General features: G+C 43.4%; 1 protein-coding gene across 2 annotated transcripts in view; it reads right to left on the bottom strand.

Moving 5' to 3' along the window:
• Positions 1–502: 502 nt before the first annotated feature.
• Positions 503–15,386, bottom strand: part of FBXO40 (F-box protein 40) — a 19,007-nt gene continuing 4,123 nt past the window's right edge. For both annotated transcript variants that reach the window (XM_014563619.2, XM_032480165.1), the window contains exons 3-5: positions 9,103–9,135; positions 6,303–8,216; positions 503–3,899 (exon numbers count right to left, since the gene is read on the bottom strand). In XM_014563619.2, coding sequence (XP_014419105.1) covers positions 3,684–3,899; positions 6,303–8,216; positions 9,103–9,105 — 2,133 coding nt within the window. In that variant the 5' untranslated portion in view covers positions 9,106–9,135 and the 3' untranslated portion in view covers positions 503–3,683. The remainder of the gene's footprint in view (positions 3,900–6,302; positions 8,217–9,102; positions 9,136–15,386) is intronic.

The raw sequence follows: 15,386 nt of genomic DNA, 5'->3' as shown, positions 1-15,386 counted from the left end.
ATCAAGCCATGTATGAGGATGAGGGAGAATGAGAGGCCAGGACAGAGTGGGTTTATCTAAACTCCAGGCCACTGGGCTCAGCAAGTCCAAGATAGAAGATCCTATGCAAAATCAAAATCAAATCAAAGAAAAGTCAGGGATTTGGTATAGGGGATCTTTGTTTGGTAGAACACAGAAAAGTCTGTGCTATAACCATTATCTGAAGTTGGGTCCATTGTTACCTGGCAGGGGAGATACCAGGATCATGAAGTTGGGTCCAGGTTTCAAAGATGGAGAAGAGGGTGGGCTCAAGGAAGAGCTAAGATGGGTGATGAGACCCATAGTTGCTGCAGGACTTTGTGAATGTCCTGAAAAGCTCATTGGTGAGCTGCCCACGTGCTTAGAGCTCTTCATACCTCAGGCTTGTCCCTTTGCTTTTCATCAAGACGCACAACAACTTCTGTGCCAGTGAATCACACATCTGTCTCTAAACCTCATTTACAAGATTCACCCAGTTAGCCTGTCAGAGTGCAAAGCAGCTTTTATTTCTTTTTATAGAGACATTGGTATTCCCAGTGTACAGAGGTAAGTTACCCTAGGTATACACAATCTCATTCTTCACTTCAGTTTGATTTGACATCACACATAGAACACACTTTTGCAGTGGTTTTACTACTATATCTCCAAGTTCCACCTTGCTTTTCACTTTTCCCTTCATTATAACACAAAAGTTTCCTTTCCAGATCCCTGTACTATTAAGGCAACAAAGTCCTTTCTGCCTCAGTTCTTCAGACCTCACCCTCCACGTTCGGCTGATCTCTACTTGGACTGACTTTCTTGGCAGTGATACCCTTCAAGGGCTCTGCTCATGGCCACCTCCCTGTCCAGGCTCCATTCTTGGGTACACAGTCTCTTTTCACTCCCCGCAGCTGCTTCTCAATCCAAAGCTGTGTCTAGCTCTCTTGCCTCTGTCAGATAATGCTTGCTGCTCACTACAGCCTCGTCTCACTAAGCAGATCATCTTCCGTCTAATCTACCATCTTTCTAAAAGGCTTCCCTATTGTTCTAACTGCCCTCTCACCATAAAATGTGCTTGTTTGTGTAGACCAGTGGATACCTGATCTACCCAGGTTTTCTGCAACATATACAATTAGATATCTTCCAAAATGTGTTTGATGATGTTAATCAACTCAATATTGCACTGAAGGCAGCAACTGGGAAAGCAAAGTGTGACTAGAAGTGTGGGGCCCACAGAGCAGTGTGGTCACTCTCCTGATTGTCCTCCTGAACCCTGGGCTGCCCAGACTGTCAAGAACGAGCTCTCTGCTCTCTTCCTTTCTCTATAATTCTCATCCAGCTTATGGTAGCCCTGGATTTTCATCTCCTTTACTATTTAGCTCCCCATTCCCTCTTTTTCTACTAAAATAAGAAACCCAGAATGGACTTTCGGAGCTTCCTTTCTCCATATAGATAGGAGTAGATTCAAAACACATGGAACAGATCCCTGGAGAACTCTCCCTTCTTTTTCCATTTCAGTGTTTGGTTGTTCCAGTTGCTCTTCTTCACTGAATAAAATTGTAGCTCACACTCTAGTTATATTTTTAGAAAACAGTGCCTTATATACAATGTGAAGTGTAAACCAAACAATAAGGATTAGGAAAAATAGAATTAAATTACCTAATAGTACCAAGTGGCACATTATAATGAAAGTAGCATCTTTCTACTCTGGGACTTGCTCTAATGCCTTTCTTTTTTTTTTTTTTTCAATTGAAGTATAGTCAGTTTACAATGTTGCATCAGCTTCTAGTTCTAATGCCTTCTTGACCTCTCAGAGGTATCACCTACTTCATCTACACCAGCTCTGGACCATGTACAGAGAGAGACTCAGGCATTAACGGACAGTCATACTGACTGCACTGTTTTTGTTGTTGTTGGCTAAATTCTTTTTGTTCTCTGCTTCCCCACAATGTCCATCCTCCTTTTCCCTTCTTTCTCACTTGCTTGAGGACTGCTAGGAAAATGGCACCAAGTAAGGTGAGAGGGATATAAACACAAGATATATAGCCCAATCTTCCTGGCTTCAGCTACACCTGGAGAGCTGAAAGGATATACTTTTGCACGTGGACCCAAGGACACGAAGCCACAGCAAACAAACTAGCTCCATTTGGTTCCCAACTTGAAATCACCATGTGTCTAAAACCTATTTAGTAAATAAAGAAGAGTTGCATGAAATCAAGACATTGTAGATAACTATGTGAGATAAGATTTTGCTGTACTAAAAAGCTTATCCTAACTTACTGCCATTGGCAGTAAGTTTATTCTTCAGGGCAGTGGTTCTCAACCAGGAGTGATTTTGCTCCTAGAGAATATTTGGCAATGTCTGGAAACATTTTTGGCTGTTACAGCTGCGGGGGTGGTACTGGTATCTTTTGGACAGAGGTCAAGGATATTGCTAAACATCCTATAACGTACAGGACAGTCCCTTATGACAGAATTATCCGATCCGAAATGTCAATAGTTCCAAGAAACCCTGCTTTAGGGGATTCTAGTTTCTACTGTGTATTTTTACTTTACTTTTGTTCTTATATGTATTGACTGTTTGGTATCAAAAGCCGGAAGTGTCACACATTTTTGACAGAATGGAGTCGTGACCAGCAATAGTAGGGCAGTTAAAGGGAATCTCTATGTTCAGCTGCCTTCCTCCCCAAGATCCCCCACGGGATAGCCAAGTGGTGTCCAGCGCCCGGCGACTGGTAGCACAGGCGCTGCCGCGGGCCTCGCCTGGGCTTGTCCAAATGCACGGTCTCCTTGGGCCACCCCGTGTCCTGAGATCGTTTCACATAGTCCAGGGTGGTGCCGGCCCATGCCTGTGCTCTCCCCTATCCAGACCTAGAATATAATGCTCAGAGGAAAAGAACCTTGACTCTTAAGCCGCTATTAACATGTTTAAAAGTAAGACTGTGACATTTTGTCCTAATTTTCTCCATAAATAACGTATATTCTTCGGATTCTTCTTCACTTTTCAAGGCTGTCCTTCTCTATGTTGCCAAGATTCTACACAGCAAACTCTATGACCTCATTTCTGCCTCTCGTTGCTGGCCTGTGGTGTCCTCGAGGCTGCTGTGCCCAGCCAAGGTCTCTGGCATCAGGCTGTGTGGGGACTGTCTAGGCTTAGAGGCAGTGGGGCAACTAGGAGAACTGGACTTGGCTGTCGAGACAACCTCAGCTCCAGAACCTTCATTCTGTGCCGTCACCCTGGGTGCCCTGGGAGGCACCTCCGTCCCTTCCCTACATTGCTGGCCCCACATCACTGAAAGTGCTTATCAACTGAAAAGCTCTCCACTAAAGCACAGGCCTGTGCTGGTGTTGCTATTCCATAACCACTACTCTCTCATCTCCTAAGGGCTTGGGCTCATCTTCCAAATGGCCTCAAGTTACCTATATACTCCTCAGACTGATTAATTTTAGGGAAAAAAAAAGGTAGGTGGGGAGGAAATATGTTATCAGTATGGCACTACAGCAATTATACAAGCCATGGCTTAGGAAATTCTTAGAACTTGTGCAAGTGTTCAGGTTTTGAAGGACATCGCATGCTCTGAAACACCCAGGTAAGTACATTTGCAGCTTACAGAAGGAAGGCCTCCAAACCACACTGTGCTTGTAGTAATGCGGAGTGGGAAACCAAGAATGGAGGTTCTGAGTCTTTAGTAGGTGTATCTTCCCCGTGGTCTGGCTTTAAAGGTGGTGACTAAGCTCTCCCGGGCCTTTTCATGGGGCTGACACATGCTGGTCAAAAGAATCGGCTCAGTCTTGTGTTCTACAACATTGAAAGGACAGGTCTTCAGGTGCTCAGACATGGAGGCGACGTCATTAAACTCCCAGCTCTTGATTTTGGAGAAGAGGCTGCTGAACTGCCAGATCTGTGAGGAGAGACACGCTCAAAAGTGAACAGCAGGGCAATACCCTCAGGCTGGCTTTATTTGAATGGTGTAAGGAAATGCCTTTCTTAGCTTCCAGAGAGTGTTTAGTTATTTCCTTCTCCAGCATTCAATTCCTAGTTCCCTCTTCCAACTGATAATCTTCCCAGTAAGCCATACGTTGTGTGGAAATGACTAATACCAGTCTGCTTATCAACATTCACCTGCCCTGCACCCCCGACTACCCCAGAAACAGTGATTAGTTCTAGAATAGGCACATGGTTCAAATCAGGGCAATTAGTGTCAATGAGACTACTCCAGAACTTTCATTTGAGATGTTAGGAAATAAGATTTTCTGTGTTTAAACTGGGAAGCTGCAGTCTTAGGAGCTGCTGGCAGCCACCAGGAATCATGGAGAACTGTGTCTTAGAGTGGAGCCACTAGTGAGGAAGTAGAGATAAGAAATAGAGAGTAAAAAGGTTATTTGGGGGTATTTTGACCTGCTAGAGCAAGCCTGACCTGAAGCCATCACTGTTGGATTTTTTAGTTATATGGGTCAATAAATAGCTTTCATTGTTTATGTTAAGTTGGTCTTCTATTGCTTGAAACTAAAAGTATGCTAACTAACAAGAGTCTCACTAGAACAGAAGACTCAGCAGAAATCTAGGAGTCTGATACTCAAACCCCTGCTGGCCTTTCCACCTAGGATGTGGTGGCGAAGTCACTAGTTTTAAAATTTGTCTATGAGGGTAGGCAAAACCTGATACCCTTTAACCTGATCACTTCACCCTCAGTTTCTTATCATTGCTTCTGTGTAAGAAAAGTGTTTCCTGTGATCTTAGAACTATTTCCCTTTTTACTTTAAACAGCCATTTTAATATGAGCATCCTTTAGATTCCAACTAAATTCTCTTTCTTCCTTTCTGCAAGGAAATTAGTTTTTCCCAAATAATATTTAAGAGTGGTTGGCAATCACAATCATTGAATGGGGGGAAAAGTGAGCCAAAAAAATCATGAAATTTCTAGTATGTAAGTTAAATTATTTACATTTGATTCTACAGGGGAAGATATTAGGCAGTTCTAGGCTATACAATTCCTGGAGGCAGGGTCTTAGTCTCATTTGTGTTTATTCCTAACAAATGGCTAGTTGACATCAGTGTTTATTTAATACATGGATGCAGGCATGGATTCATGAGGGAGAGGCTCATAATTATTTTTTGAAGAAGACTGTTTAGGGAACAAATAATAGAGCACATGCAAGATGTTTTAGGACATAGTCAATAAAAATAGATGTAAACATCTCCTAACTCCCCAATGCTAGCTTGCATATACCCACATAATGGAAAGAAACTCAACAGTGAGATTATGGAATTATCAACCTAAATGGGCATCATAAATTTGTGGTTCACATTACAAATGAGAAGGTTGCTAAGGGCACCCTGGAGATGATGAATTGGAAGCTTCACTTCTGCATGGTGCAAGCTGGTTGGGAACAAGGAACCAGGTTTTTTCCCAAAGGGAAAATTTCTTTGATTTATACAGTAGTTTTTTTGAAAAAAATTAAATAGGCATTTGAGCCAGGGAAATCAGTGGACCAAATTATTTTAGAATTGCAAAATGTCTTTTACAAGGGCAAAAACGCTTTTTAACCAAAATTAGTTGACACGGACTGAGAATTTGTTGGCATATTGTATCAATTAGAGCCCAGGCAGAAAACAGGTGGCACACTCAAACTGGGTAATCAGAAGATAATTTTAAAGAGGAATGATACACAAATGTGTAAATGTGTGGGCAGGGTACAGGAAAGCCACAAGACAGAGTGCAATATCCCGGCTAGTAACAATCTAGAGTGGCCTAGAAAGGGGAGAAGAAAGAGGTCATTTGAACCCAGAATTGGTAATCACAGAGAGAGCCACCTATATAACCACCTTCAGTGGAGGGACGTGGCCAGTGCCAAGTGTCGTGGAGGGAAGACTGCATGCAGCTGGGAAACCAGAATAGACATGTCAACCACACTCTTCTTCCTCCCACCCATCTCCTGCCGATACACTCCCATTAGATTAGCCCCTCTGGAAGCTGAGGGCAAGGGAGCTGGTTAGGGCAGGCGGTAGGGATCAGCCTCCTGGGAGACAGACCACGAAGGAGAAAGTTGGGGAATGGATCATGTGACCAAACAGAAGACATCCAGGTCACATACATAGAAACAGGCACTACCATCTCTACTGCCATTTTTATTTTTGTGGGTCTGTCTCCTCTACCAGGCTGACCTCCCTGGGTTCACAAACTGTGTCTTATTCCCAGTGACCTAGTACAATCTCAGTGTCTAGTACAGTGCATGGTGCATAGAAGGTCTTTAATAAGTATTTGTTGAAGGGAAGAATGAATGAATGAATGACTATTTACTTGCCTTTCTGTGAACTCTCCAGGAGGTTCCTCCATGGGAATACCTCTTTTTCTTCCACTGCAGGAGGACCATCCCTCTCTCTTGTAACAAAGTGGCACAGATATTCCTCATCAGCACAGACACCTGGGAGAGCTGGGACAGACTGATGCTGTCCAAGAACCCAGCAATGTACTGCAAAATCTCCAGGGGCAGGCTGGTTAGAGAATTCTGGCTTTTTCCTTCGCGGCCTGAGAGACGGTTATTCTTTCTTCCCTCACTCAGCTCTGAAGCAACATCCGGCTTGATGGCAAAGGTCTTGAGCTCCTGACTATAGATCACTTTTGCCTTTTGCCCTGGGGGACGGAAATGGTTTTGAATAAAGGTACATCCCAAGTAGGCAAGGGGGCATCGATGCTGGAACCAGCCATTGAGACATGACTGAATGTCTGTGTGAACATTCTTGAAGTGTAGGGGGAATTCATCCCTCCTGAAGAATTTGTTGCAAATGAAAGTGAAGGCAGAGCTGCTCTTGTTGTGTCTCCTGGTCACACACTCACTGTGGAGCTCCACGTGGAGACCGTTCAGGTTGGCAGTGGTCAGGAGGTCAGCCAGCACTGTGCCAGAGGAAAACTGTTCTGGCTCAAAACTGTATGTCTGTGTAGCAAAATCCATGAACAGTCCATCAATGCTTCTGGATTCAGAGATGACATGGCCTTTGAGTTCTCTTTCCAAAGCACACAGGAGGGTGGTCTTGATGAGATCTGATTTGGGCAGGTCCTCCACAGTGATCCCTAAATCAGAAGTATCTACTGCCTTGTGTTCACTTGGCCTACAACTCAGCATGGCATCTCCGAGGCGAGCCCGCTTCCCACAGTAACTCCAAGGAACCCTGAAGGTATAAACAGTCTTCACTTCCTGAGCCTCAAGTTTGCCATAAACAAAGTCTCTCTCTTTAGGTGTACAAGCAGGCATCTGACCAAAGTGAATAAGCATCCTCCCATTGTGCACCAGGTACATATTATAGTCCTTTGCATCCACAGCTGTCTTCAGCCTTTCCAGAACGCCATCCTGCCAAGGGGCAAGCCCTGTCTTTTCCACGGCTGCATTAAAGTCCTGCTGCTTCTGGTTTCCCTGTAATTCTTTCCCCTTGGCAGCACCCTCCTCTCCTGAGTTACTGCCGCTGGAAACCTGTTCTTTCTCTGGGCCGTTCCTGCACTTGCTCTCAAGGCTCGCCGATGTGCTTGTTAAAGCAGAGGCCGCGTGCTCTTTACTGAACATATTTTCCCACTTGTCAAACTTGGCCAGGTCCATCCCTTCTTTGGTTTTGGCTAACACCTCTCGTTCTTCTTGGCTCGGCTCTGCCACCTCTCCATTCATGGCTGCCAGGGAGCCGTGTGTTACCAAACCGGCATCTGCTCCACCCACCGCTCCTCCCATTTCCTCCCAGCTGGATTCACCGTTGGTCGCAGGCTCCTCCTCAGTGGGCTCTCTGGTTTCTGGGAAAAGCTCTACCATTTTCAAAGATCTGAAAAGGGCCTTCTGGTCCTGGAGGGCCAGGGCGGTGTCCAAACACTCCTCACTGGGGGTCTCTTTCATGATGTTCTCATGAAGGGCTGTTTCGGAGTCCACGTTCGGCCAGCGGTTCCACTCCATAGAGCAGCAGACCACGCTGGCGGGGCACACGTGCAGGTGCTTGGCCAGCTTGTGGCGGGACATGGAAAGGGGGCAGCCGTATTCGGAGTTGAGGCACGGAACCTGCTCTAAAGGGCAGAGGAGCTCGTGCTCTTCCTCTTTGCACATGTGGAAGGTAGCGCCACAGGACAGGCGGCAGCTTATCACCGGGCAGGAGACAGTGGGCTCCACAGGAACATGGCAGTGCCGGTTGAAGCATCTCTCACAGTGCCTGTGCTGCCCTGGGGGAGGCCTGCGTGCCCGGCCCTGGAGACACCGAAGGCAAGGGGAAGGAGAGAACAAATGACTGCTGCAAGAGGAGCTCTGTGAGTGTCTGGGAGCGTGTTTTAATCGACTTATTTTCTGCTGATACATGCTACATGCTTATTGCAGGAACCTCAGAAAGTATAGACAATCATAGAGAAGAAAGCAAAAATCACTCATAATCCCACAACCCAGAGATAACAACTATCAACAGTCTTCTCTTTATTTCCAATAGTTTATTCTATGTATGTAGTAGATGTGCTGAGAATAGAAAAAAACAAAGCTGAATGTAATGCACTACAAGGTTGTCAGTTATTTCTGAGCTGTGGATTATGGAGGATTTATATGACATAGTTAATACTATGGATACAATTTTTCATCTGGCTTTAACTTGCTATTATGACATGTCTGGGGGCTTTTATTAATTATTCTTTGCATACTTTCTTCATAATGGCTGTGAGTGTGCTGTCATTCATTTAATCAACTTTACCTATCACCAGGGGGCGTGCCGGGAGCATATGAGGCATGTCTGGTTTTGTTCACATCTGCATCCCCAGCACCTGTCACAGGGCCTGGACCACTGTAAGTACTCAATAATCTTTGCTGAATGAAGGAATTGTTAGCCATTTAGATTATAGCTGGATTTTTTGCTTCTTCAAATGGAAAGTTTTACTAAAAATCTTTGCTCTCAAATCTTTCTCAGCTCTCTGCTTGCCCTCAACTCTGTGTCAGTTGCTTCTAGGTTCTGCTCTAGCATCTTGTCCGGCAAAAAGCCAATATATATTATCAGACTAAAAAGACAAACCTGCCAGCTGCTTGGGCTACAGGCTAAATGAAGCGAGACCTGGACCTCTGAAAGGTGAAGGTGTTATAAGCACCTCATACTTACCATAGCTTCCAAATTTCGGCTTGCTTTGTAACTCTAGGGGGAAATATAAAAATGTGAATGAGCGATTAATAAGAAAAGCATTTTGATTATCTATATTCACAAGGGCCAAAGAGACTTCACATAATCTCTCATGTAATACCTTCCACCACCTTTGAAGTAAGTTTCATGGCTCCCATTTGACAGTCAAAGACACAGAAGCTTAAAGAAGTTAAATATCTTGTACAAGGTTATACAGCTGCTAAGCGATGGAATCAGGTTTCCAACCAAGGCCATTCTGACCCATACTCTATGCTGCCCTCTGATGGGCCATCTTAACAACCATGGGATGTGTAACTTCTGCTTCCTGTAACTTTTCTCTATTGTCCACCAACACTTACCCTGGTATCTCAACCCTTACCCCGATCTAGCCCAAGTTACCCCTGTAGCCTTTCTCTCCCACTGGGGCTTCATGTCCACTTAGAGATCAGCCTGATATCCAGCTTGGAGTGGGGCAGTATGCGAGTGTCTGTAGAAGTATCCATCATGTGTCATTTGCCCTGGTGTACTCAGCTGTTCTGAGGCTACAGCAGGAGTCTAACCCTAAAGGCACCAGAAGCAGGCTGTGTGGGGACCCTGGCAAGCAGAGGAGATGATGCCCTAACTTCAGAGGACTGCATCTCCTCACCTCTGGTCCATTGGTCCCATGTGGGAATGTGTTGCCAGATCTTCTTATGTTTCAGAGAAACCAGGGACGCAGACTTTTGTGAGTGGTGATACAGTGCAGTGGTTAGGGGACAAACTGCATTGGCGTCAACCCTGGCACTACAAGTCAGTAACTGTGAGACACTGGGAACGTTACTTAACCTCTTTGTTCATCAGTGTCCCCATCTGTGAAGGGAGGGTAATAGTTGTACCTGTCTCACAGTGCTGTCGTGAGGAGTGAGTCACACACACCTGAAACTCTTAGCACAGTACTTGCCTTGTAGAAAGTGATCTATACACGTTTGCTATTGTAAAACAAGTAATTTATATTTCATTGTAATACAAAATATTTTATTATATAATATATCAAGATAAAAATCCTTGGAATTTAAAATGTTGGCAACTAATTTAATTTTTTTCTATTTTGACCAATGAAGAACATAAATGCAGGTTAGATAGGATTGGTAGGTTGCTAGTTTGTAATATCTGGTCTAGAGAATTTAGAGCATAATTTTAGCACTGTGTTAGTCTGGGATGGAATGGGGAAGGGTGAGGTTAGCACCCCAAAAATCAGAAGATGCAGTATTTTTAAATTTCATTTTATTTTGCTCTAGGATTTGCCAATTCATTGTGGAAGAATTTTCCTCCAACTAAAAAAAATTCAAATATACATAAAAAGTGAAGTAATATATGCAATGAACCTAAATATACTCTACCTAGATTCAATGGTTATTAACATTTTGCCAGTTTCACTTTCTCACTCTCTTTACACAGACACAGACAGACACACCCACACACACGCATTTTTTACCAAGCCACTTGAAGATAAGTTGCTGTTATCATGACACCTCATTTGTAAGTACTTCGGTATATTATTTCTTAAGAATAAAGTCATCTTCCTTTGTAACTATAACAACATAATTTCACCTAAGAAAATTAAAAATAATTTTCTAATATCATGTAACACGTTGTCTTATTCGAACTTCCCCAATTATCCCCAAAATGTTTTCTCTACTTTAAAAAATTTTTTTGAACCAGAATACCTTTAAGGTGAATTTATTACATTTAGTTGTTAAGTCTTTTTAGCCTCTTTTAGTCTGGAAAAGCCCCCTCAACTTTTCATTTTTAGAAGATACAGCCTTAAATCTCAAGGAAATTGTATGCTAGTTCACTCATGTATTCATTTGTTCATTCAACAAACCTTTTTTGATTACCTACTATGTGCCAGTAAGTGAGCATAAGGGTCACCTGGACTGTTTGTTAAAGTGGCTTTAAACATTATCATTCATCAGTATCAGTTGTGCTGCCTATTAAATATATAGATCCACACTGTTCAAAATGGTAGCCACTGGTCACATGTGGCTATTTAAATATAAGTTAATCAAAATGAAATAGAATTAATAATTCAGCTCCTCAAGTCATACTAGCTACATTTCAAGTGTTCAGTAGCCCCATATGTTTAGTAGCTATTCTGTTGGACAACAGAGAAGAGAATATTTTCATCTTCATAAAACATTCAATTGGACAACACTGCTGTAAATGCTGGCTGCACCCCTGACTTGAGTGAAGGGTGTGTCCTGGAATTTACATTCTTAACACATTCTCCATCTGACTTGTATCTACTAGGACTACTGAGTGTGGAAGAGGGTCATGCCAGAGGGCTCTATATCCTAATAGCCTGAATCAGGAGGCAGGCGAGAAGGTACAAGCCAGAACATGAACAGGTTCAGGGCCAAGCAGAAGATAAATCAGCTAAAGAGGGAGCTAGGCAGAATGGAAGGGCTGTGAGGGTTGGACTGAGATGGAGCAGAATAGGATAAGGCAAAGAGCACATCTTTTGGATGCAAGAGTTCAGCTTCTGGATCTTTAACATACAATTTAACATTCAAGGGGCTCCTGCCATATTCCAGGTCACTCCTAGGGAAAAAAGGCCATTACAGACTTATGGAAATTCACAAATGTTAGGCTCAAGCATCGGGAATTATTTGGTGCTCAATAAGGAACCATTTAACATTGTAATTGGGGTGTTAACTAGCAGTGGTGGAGGGATTGGGCAGAAGAACCTAGAGTTAGAAACTGCTGTGTAGAGAACATGATGGGGGCTTAGATGGGTAAGACTGATGACAGTAGAAACAGGCAAGATGAGACAGATAGGAGACATTCAAGGGAGAATCAACTAACATTTTTGTTTCTGGTTGAGATGGGGAAAGAAGAAAAAATATTGGGTGTAATTCTGAGAAAAATAGAGGTTTAAGGGGGGAACTGTTTTTGGAAGATATACGGGTCCAACAAGTTGCTTTAGGTGATGACAGATCACACAGGTGGAAAGATGAGGGGTTAGCATATAGAGATGCAGACTTGAGAATTATCCACTTAAAAGTGAGAGGAAGCCATAATTGGGGAAGTGAGAACACAGAACAGAAATATGAGCCGTGAAGTACATGGCTGATTATGACCACTTTGGGGACATTAAGAAGATGTAGAGCCAGAGGAGACCAGAGCTAAGAGAGTCAGGACTATGTTGCCAGATGGAAAGGAAAGGGGGAGTGATAGCCTCCAAAGCGGCCATGAGGTTAATTAAAAACAGTGAGGACAATGCCACTGCTCATGGCAGGTCCTCAAAGAGCTCTTGCCAGAGCATATGTGTTTCAGCTATGCAGTGGGACCCTTGGCTATTCAAAATCTGATGTTTGTTCGGAAGGGAGGAGAAAGCTATTAAGTACATACTCCAATGTTGGCAGGGCCTGTGCCCTCGCTGGAGAATGTGACAAGCATTCATCAATAAGAATGGGGTCTGGATGACTCAGAGTCCCCTGTTGGCTTTTAGGTGGGAAAGAAAAGGCAGATCACAAATGGAGTAAGGCTATGTGAAAAAAGCTACCAGCACCAGGAATGTCCAAATTCATATTTGCCAGCCTGGTTCTGTCAAAGAGTTGAGCCCAGTTCCCATGAGGGCAAAGCAGCCCTAGTTTGTTCCGTGCGCTCCATGTGTGTAGTGAGAACTCGGCCCCTGTTGGCAGGAGGGACAGCAGTGTTGAACTCTAGCCTAATCATTCCTTATCCTACAACATTGTAAAGATGGTTCTTAGGAACAGTGTTACTGAAGCTGGAAACATTTGTGGTGGAGCCTTACTGCTCTCCATCTCTTTGAAGTTATTTGAAAATACCGCTTTAAGAGAAAAGAAAAGCAATGCAAGCAGGCGACAAAGATGCTGTTGCTATTTTGTTTTGCTCTATGTTGCTATTTAAAGATCTTCTGCCAGGCTCTGGAGCTACCCCAGATGAGTGACTTTGAGAGAGGACATGCACTGAGGAGAAAGACAGTGGGTGGAGACCCCTCTTTGGAGACATTTGACGGTAGAGGAAAGGAGAAGATAAATATAGCCTAAGGGCATAAAACAAATCACACCTGAACCTTTTGTTGTGTACCTGGGGGAAATTGTTCCTACTAAGATAAAGGATGACCCAAAATTGTTAATAGTCTAATTATTGCTGGAGAAGCAGGGTTACTAGTCGTCCTGGTTTGAGCACTGAAAGACTCAGCTCCCAGGAAACCTCTTAGTCCCAGGTAAACTTGGACAGCTGATTAACCACCTTAGGTTGGAGCCAACTGGTATTGCCCCAAGTTAATCAAATTAGATTGATCATTGGTTGTCCTGTAACATGAGACGCCCTGTTCTCCCAATTCCTGTTCCAGTGCAATGACTAGATCCTCATCCTCCATGGGGTTTGTCTGACTTTCCCAGATTGAGTGATTTCTCTAAATTTTGGATGTTATGGAAGAAGAGAAGTAAGATACTAGTGCTTAAAATGTGCTTTTCATAACTTCCCATTTAATTGTCACACCAATCATGTGAGGTAGGTATTAACATTTCCAGTTTACTGATGAGGACACTGAGGCACAAGGTAGCCTAAGTTTGGCTTCAAACTCTACTCTTTGCTACATCACACTGTGTTCATCAGAGACCCACAGAGACACGTGTGGTCCATCTCCATGATTTGGGAAGAATGCAAGCCCATGGCTAGATTCTACCAGGAGAGAGCCTCTTCTCCCCCATTTGGGGCACAGAAAGGTGTCTACATGTATAATCTTCCCAAACTGTAGAGGAGCTGGATGCTTCACATGAGGAAGCACCTCCATTCCTATGATGATATTTTTGATCCTCCTCTGGATCACATCCCATACTGTGCCCTTCTGAGCGGAGGAAACAAGAAGACTATCCAGGTCCCAGGCCTTTGCATTTCAGGGAATACAGATACAACAGGGAAGATTTTCAGGGTTAAAAATCTGCACTACAATATGGATTCTGAGGTTTAAAATGAAACACCTATTAAATCAAAGCACATAGATTATAAAAACTCTTCACTGTGAAAAAACCTGACAAAATTCAATGCCTGAAACAGAGTATGGTTATCCAAGTGCCATTTCCCCCTTCAGTTTCTGTGCCCCTATGTTCACCTCCAAATTCTTGCTTCTTGTCTGAAAAGGCAGTAGGTACCTTCCCTCCTCTTAAACATGAGCTTCCATCAAGTCTATGGCCAAAACGCTTTCCCCGCTTAAACTTCATCCAGTACTATGAGTGAAAAATCTCATTCTGTGTAGATCTTTCAACTGTTTAAGTCTAAATTATATTACTGTGACTGTCTCCTCTAGACAGGGGAACTTTAAAACATATTTGGGGGAGACACATTCCTACTCCTATAAAATAATAATGTAATTTATTACATTATATCAAAATAATATAATTATTATATTATATCAAAATAATGTAATTTAGACTTAAATAGTTGAAAGATCTACAAAGAATGAGATTTTACTGGTTGTAGTGGATGCAGCTTAAGTGGAATATAAGTAGGTGGAAGGACCAGGTACATGAGTTTAGGGATGAACATTTCTTTAAAGAAACAGGAGAGAGTTTAGAACCTGGCAAGGGAGCAGAACTTTATTGATCCAGGTTGTGGTGCTCTGTGGATGACTCAGAAAGGAGTAAGTTAATGAGCAAAGTCAAGTCAGTGGTCCTTAAAATGTGGGACCCAAACCAATAGCATCAGCATTATCTGGGAACTGGATAGAAATGTACGCTATTGGGCCCTACAAATCAGACCTACTTAATCAGACCTACCGAATCCAGCTGATTCTGCTGTAAGCTCAAGTTTGAGAGCTAGAAGAGCTGGATATTGTGCTTTCAGTCACAAAGAAACTACTGCCCAGTTAGGTAGGAAGGCCTTAGAGAAAGATCTGAAAGGGCAGTTGGCAAATCTATCCATTTCTTTCCATCTCCACCACCACTGCCCAGGTCCAGGCACCATCACGATCTCATCCAGTCTGGTGCAATAGCCTTATAATCAGTCTCACTCCTCCCGTTTTGTGCCCCATAATCTATATTCGCCAGCAGAAAAGGTGATTTTAACCACTTTTAACATTAGATCATTACTCTCCTATTTAAAATCTTTAGGGGATTTCATCCCATCACAAGGAATAATCTCTGTCCTTATCTTGCCCACAAGGCCCTACACAAGTGTCCCCTGCTTGCCTCTTTCGCCTTACCCGTCCCTCTTGAGCACGTAGCTCCAGCCTTGCTGCTCGGCCTTGGTGCACGGCC

The sequence above is a fragment of the Camelus ferus genome, chromosome 1 (genome assembly GCF_009834535.1).
Source record: "Camelus ferus isolate YT-003-E chromosome 1, BCGSAC_Cfer_1.0, whole genome shotgun sequence".
NCBI classification, from domain to species: domain Eukaryota; kingdom Metazoa; phylum Chordata; class Mammalia; order Artiodactyla; family Camelidae; genus Camelus; species Camelus ferus.
This window is presented reverse-complemented; position numbering and strand designations above follow the sequence as displayed.